This window comes from Palaemon carinicauda, chromosome 33, assembly GCF_036898095.1.
Source record: "Palaemon carinicauda isolate YSFRI2023 chromosome 33, ASM3689809v2, whole genome shotgun sequence".
NCBI classification, from domain to species: Eukaryota; Metazoa; Arthropoda; class Malacostraca; order Decapoda; family Palaemonidae; genus Palaemon; species Palaemon carinicauda.
In genome coordinates this window covers 74,501,802-74,508,622 of record NC_090757.1, presented here as the reverse complement: position 1 = coordinate 74,508,622, position 6,821 = coordinate 74,501,802, and the positions used below count along the sequence as shown (strand labels likewise).

At 34.6% G+C, this 6,821-nt stretch overlaps 1 protein-coding gene across 1 annotated transcript; it reads right to left on the bottom strand.

Moving 5' to 3' along the window:
* Positions 1 to 3,955: 3,955 nt before the first annotated feature.
* Positions 3,956 to 4,762, bottom strand: LOC137626261 (uncharacterized). The gene has a single exon (XM_068357334.1). It carries the CDS (start codon positions 4,760 to 4,762, stop codon positions 3,956 to 3,958), a length of 807 nt encoding a protein of 268 aa, XP_068213435.1.
* Between the last annotated feature and the right edge of the window lie 2,059 nt (positions 4,763 to 6,821).

The window sequence follows — 6,821 nt, the reverse complement described above, 5'->3', positions numbered from 1 at the left end:
ATGGTCTGAATATTCATCCAACTCAGGCAAGGGTTGTAATTCTGGGATCAAATTGACAGTCACAATTTCATATCCTCTAAGCAGCATCTCTGGGGTTATGGGACTTAGCGTATGAAGGTCCTGATCTCTCAAAGATTCCTTAAATGCAATGGGTCTCTTACTAACCAAATTTCCAACTTGACATATCAAAAATTCAAAATCTCTCAATTCAAGAATATTAGTCCCGATGCTCTTATTTATAATCTGTTTTATCATTTTTACTGAAGTTTCAACCAGAGAGCCAAGGGAACTACACCCTTTAAGTAACTCTCAAACTTAATCTTATTAATGCCATTCTCCTTGAAATACTCATCTGTTTGCAGATCATTAGGAAAATCAGTTATTTTATTTCCAGCTGCTACAATCTGTGTCCCCAAATCACTAATAACTAACTGGGGTAATCAAAACTCAAATACATGTATCATAAATGCCCTTAATAATTCTGATACGGACATATCATAACATACCTGCAAATTAATGGCTCTAGTGTACTTACAAGAAAAACACAATATCCAAACCTTCCTACGACTATCTGACAGTTTGCAATTAAAAGGCCCACAATAATCCAAATATAGATAACCAAAAGGAGTATCAGAGGGTTCCAATCTAAATAATCTGTATGGAGACTGGTTCAGTCGTACAGGTCTTTGATTGTATCTTTTACAAGTAATGCAAGAGCTAACAGACTTCTTTACAACAGAAAATATGAGTGATATGTAATAATGTTTTCTCTATAAATTCAGTACCCCATAATATCCTACATGTTCTAGCTTTATGTGGGCATCCCTAACAATCAATGAAGTTAGTAAACTACCTTTAGGTAGTAACACTGGGAAGAACACCCTGTGAGAATTAAGTCTATCAAATTTCCCATGTACTCTCAAAACATTATTCCTGTCAGGGTAGATATTCAGCTGAGAAACTAGGTCAGGGATATCCTTTTTAGGACATTGCTTTCTTCGAAAAAACTCCACAACTTCTGGAAAACTGAGCTTTTGCTCTTTGCTTATAATTTGTTGCAATGCCAGTTCATAATTATTAAAACTTAGGGGCTTTATTTCCAAAGATGAAATAACTGAACTATTTTTAGAAAGGGCAGTTTTCCACTTATTCACTACCATTAAAATTTAGCATGTACTTTTACTAGTTTAGTCAAGTTAGAAAATCTCTCCACTGGAACCAAATGATCTGTTACTAGGTTTTCTGCTGTTTGGTTAACAGAAACGCCAAATTCTTGAACCGGCCTGCTAGGTAATCTGAACCTGAATACCGCTTCCTGAACCTTTGTTTCTTCAATCTGCTCATAATTTGGACCACAAAAATAGTTATTACGGGACAAGACCTTCCTGGAAACCGGACGTGTAATACAATCTGCAGGATTGTTGATACCTGCAATATAGTTAAACACTATTGGAATCTGCTCACATATCCTCTGTATGCGTCCGAGCCTATTATTAACAAATACGGTTCTTTGATTTACTTTATCCAATTTGACAGCACTAGAATGCAGCCAATGAAGAACGACAAGGCTATCTGAAAACAGTTGCAAATCGGCAATATTGATCTTGGATAAACAAAACTGCCCAGTAAGTTCATCATAAACAGACTTTAACACTTCACAACCCAAAACCAGTGCTTGAAGCTCTAGAGATGGCACAGACTTCGCTTTCAGTGATGAATTAACAAACTTATTCTTAGCCATAAGAAAACTCCTCTTGCATGACTCAACCTCTCTAATATAAATAACAATTCCATATATCTCAGTACTTGCATCAACATAACATTCTAAAATGTACGCAGAATCCCTTTCACCAATAAAACGATCAAATTTAATGGGTGGTGAAGAATTTACCTGATTTACAATACATTTCCATTCCCTAAGTTGTTCTCCATCAATGATTTCATCCCAGTCCAATTTATTCGTTTGCAAATTGTGCAAAAAAATCCTGGCTCTGTTCAAAATTGGGCCATTGAAATTAAAGATGTCGAAATTGGAAGCAATAGCTTTTAACACACACCTTTTCGTATTAGCATTAGGATCTAACCTTACAGGCAATGTATAAATCTGATCAGAATCCCTTGACCATTGAAGACCCAACAGCTTTTCCTCATGAGGAGTTTGACCGGATCCTTCCCTGTCAATAACCTCTTGTAATGAGGGATCATTTGTAACAAAGTGTTGCAAGGGAAATTTATATTTTTCAAAATTGGAGGGCAAAACTTTGTAAACTTCATTCAACTTTTCCCCTGAGCTGCAAGTATATGCTCCATTGTCCATATACAACAACTGATACAAAAGTCTCTTAACATCAGTCAAATTAGGATTACAATCATCAACAACTAATATATAATACAATGACAACAACAGTATCGTTGGACTACAACGTAGTCCAAAACTTAATCTTATATTCTTATATGCTACTAATGTAAAGTCATGTTTCGACACATTTCTATACAAAAAAATAGCAACTTGCTTTGATCTTCCCCAGTTAAGGCAACCTGATTAAAGGCCTTTTTCATGTCATAACAGAGCAATTTAGAGCCAAACCTTAAATTCATAAATGCAGTACTCAACTTCTGATTCAAATTAGGACCAGGGTGCATGGCTTGATTGTGAGTAACTGTCAGAGGTCTACCGTCTACACTTTCACCTAAGTTTGACATGAACACAACTCGACACTTTGTGGTTTCCTTATCAGGTCTAAAGATCGGCATGTGAGCTAGGAAGCTAGCCTCAGGATGCTTTTCAAAGAATTTTTCCACATTTGGAATTCTTTCAATTATGCCCATTTCTATTTGTTCTTGAATAACATCATCAACCATACTTAGGTGTTCAGGGTTTCTTTTCAACTTCTTAAAATTAGAAGCTAGTATTCACTTAATCAAATTGATGTTTTACCCTAACAAATGAGATGTCCTCTGGTTCCACATTAATGACATGGTTAGGCGACCCTCATCATTTATTCTAATATTAGACAAGGTATTCTTAACCAATTCGTTATTTAACCCCGAATCTTCCTCATAAGATATATTTTCATAATTGAGAACTTCCTTCACCTTATCATCTAGAACTCGATCGGCTATTGCATTTAAGACCTTTATAATAAAATTAGAATCCTTATCATTTACGTTATCTTGCCATTCATCTAGTACGCATTCCCTAGGCTGAACACATAAGAAACTGGCAAGTCTAAATTGAACCTCATTCTCCAAAGTAGGAATTTCATCAACAACTTTAAATGCCTTACTGGCTTCTCCCATAAACAATATTCCCACAGGAGAATCTAAGTAAACGAAAGGATTGATATCACCAAACAATTTAGCTGTGGTCAACAAACAATGAGCTGAACTGGTACCCAACACAAATTTCACATTAGATATCCTATCACTGTTCAAAAGTTGATTATCAGCAATGACATATCCTTTCTTTTTAAATGCTTGAGCAAGCTTTAATAAGTTGGGGACTAAAATGTCAATTCCAATTTTAGGTACGCAAATAGCCTGAACTTTATAATTCTTATCCCCAATATCTAAATCAACAGCCACTAATTTTGTTTTATACTCTCTAGAAGCATTAAATTCATTTACTTCTACGCTGATACCATCACAAATAACCTCACAGTCAAGTCCTTTGGCAAGTTCATATGTAATAAAATTCCCTTGACAACCGCTGTCCAGTAAGGCTCTAAAGGTTTTAGTTTTTGATTTACATGTAAATGTGGGTAAAGCCATATCACCCATACAACTAGTCACTGATCATGCAATCAAAGCACTGCCATTCTTAATCTGCACAAGACCATCCTTATCAACTTTTGATTTGGCACCTGTTTTTTATTCTACTCTGCTGACCTTTTTCACCTTTGGCTCTTTCGTACACAAATAAGAAAAATGCCATTCATTACATTTGAAGCATCTCTTATGAAATCTGAAAAAAACAATTATTTGCCAAGTGTCCCTGTTCACAACACTTTAAACATCTATTCGGTTCTATAATACGTTCCAGTTTCTTCTCAGGAGTCCTGTAAACTTCACATTCTGAAACCTTGTGCAAGGGATAATCACTATTACAACATAATGAAAAACCCCTTTGAATATTCCTCTTATCAACAGAGATTGCTAGATTAGTAGAGCTCACCTTCTCACATTTGTCCTTAACAATAGTCTTTGAATGAGCTTTGGAATCCTGCAGATACCTATCTGAAGCTTCAAAGAAGTGCTCCTGTATGGCTTCTAAACTAGGTCTGACATTATTAGTGATACTAATCAAATGCTGTTTAAAAGTTTCATTTAAGCCTTCCCACACAAAATACTGAGCAAAGTCATCACCATTCATCTTTAACAACTTCACATTTTCTATTAATGATCTTACCCTGCCAATATATGAAAAAGGATCATCTGATGACTTCAGTTTAAGCTCGGAAAACATCCTTACAATATTATATTTCTGCAAATCAGTGGAAGCAAATGCACAACTTAGTAAATTCTTTGCATCCTCATATGACTGACTACACAGTTCAAGAGAATTAATCAAATATTTTGCACTCCCATGCATTTGTTGTTTTAACAGCAAAACCTTATTTCTATTGGAAAACTGTTGTTGCTCCGAAACAGATTCAAACTCCTGGAAAAACCTATTGATTTTTTCATCTGGGCTACTGTTAAAAGAGGGCAAAGGAATAACAGGATTCTTCAATAGACTTCTAGAACTTATCACTTGCAACATTTGGTTTATCCTCCAGAATAGCTAACATTTCAGTAACTTTATCAACATATTGCTCACAAATACTAAGTTCTACTGAAAAAGCTTCCTCATTCATACTTTCAGACCACTTTGCATCTGTAATTTTGTAATCATAATCCTTCACTTGGGCTAAAATACCTTTTAATTTTTCTCTTTTTGCAATTCTTTGCACCTTAGACAGACTACTAAAACTGTCCTTACTACCATATTATTTTGTAATGCTACCACGTAGGTATTTTCGTGCATTAACTAAAACATCCAATGAACTCATTTTCTTTGTTTTAATAAAAAAATCACAGAACAAAAATAAACGAGAAAACAATAAAGCAATAAACTAAACTTTACAACTCAAGAGTGCTCTATCCAATAAGTCAACCCCTCTTTAACCAATTCGGTAAGTCCCCCGAGTCCTTTAGTATTTAAATGAACTTCATCAGCAAACAACGCCTTATTGTCTAGTTTGGATTTTCCATCAACTCTAAATAAAAAAAAATCCTTTAACTTGAGCTTATAAATAAACCTATTCAAGTATTTCCGCTGATGATGGTAATCTATTCCGGTGGGACACTGAAATCTGTTACCAGCTGAATAATACCTTTGCTCAATTTGACTGGCAATGATCTTAGACCTAGGCAACCAGCTACGTAACTTCTGGTAAAATTCAGTACAATGCAGTTTTACAATATCCAAGCTTACTCAAATAATAATATCATTACCACCCAAGAAAACAAGAACAAAATCTGGGTCATATGTCTTCAACTCTGAAATAAATCTATCATTTGCAACCAAGATTCTAAACTTAGCCCCACTATAACCAAAAAATCCACACTGAAAATCAATATCATTAACTTTCAAATTAGAGGGAAAAACTCTTTGCAAATGCTTAACATAAGTGTGACCTACAAGTGCTAACTTCATACTGAAATACGGGCCGCCCTTGAGTTCTGCCGCAGTGCACGACTTCAACAAACACTATCATCGAAACCAACCAACTTAGCATAGCCCCACGTTGGGTGCCATCTTGGAAAAATTTTGAATATATATATATATATATATATATATATATATATATATATATATATATATATATATATATATATATATATATATATATATATATATATATATATATATATATATATATATATATATATATATATATATATATATATATATATATTCCAACAGGTAGACAACTAAGTTGGTTGGGATAAGAAAAATTTGCTATACAGAAATATAAATTTTATTTCCTCATTTCTATAACGATGAATTAATATGGTCTTCATTAATTGTTCGAATGTTCCCAACCCACTGTTTACCAAGATTTCCTGAGAGTACTAAAAAGTTACCTTCATTAGAAAATGTACCAAAATGATAAGGTGGAATACTACACACAAGCCCAAAAATATGAAGAAAAACTATGCAACAACGTGTGTAGTAACAGGGAGCTGTCTCAACACACTAAACAATACTGAATAAAAAACATAGTTTAACTCGAAGGCTACAAACATTGTATTCCACCCACTTGAAGAAACTAAGTTAAAAAAACTCTAAGAATTTCTTAAGGCTAACTGCTAAGACACTGAAGTAAATTATGCAAAACATTTAGCTTGCTAAGAATACATAATTACATTGAGATGAACGGTATCATTAATGACCAACCTTATAAATGATCCTTGGTGCTACTTGGTTGATCTCGACGTTTAGTATGCCAATGATAGTCGGCAACAGTAGCTTCCGTCCGGGGTGGCGCCGATGGCTTTATTCTTCCATGTTAAAAAACAATCCCTTTATATGCAATTAAGGAAAACAGCATATACAATTGATAATCAACGTGAAGACGTACAAAATAAAAAGCCACCCAGTATGAGAGCGTTGCTGTCTTGACGTTTACTCTCTCAACGCCTCACTCCAACACTGCCTTCACTTCTTGCTTGCCTTGCGTCGTAACTTTATTTACCCAAAACAACCGTAGTATGGCTGTTCTCCTGTGAATAGCAAAAACAAGCAAACAGTATCCATTTTCCTTCTTAATTCCAAG

Bases quoted from the DNA above. Each gene is read 5' to 3' on its own strand.
- LOC137626261 (XM_068357334.1), bottom strand. From the start codon at position 4,762: ATGTTGCAAGTGATAAGTTCTAGAAGTCTATTGAAGAATCCTGTTATT.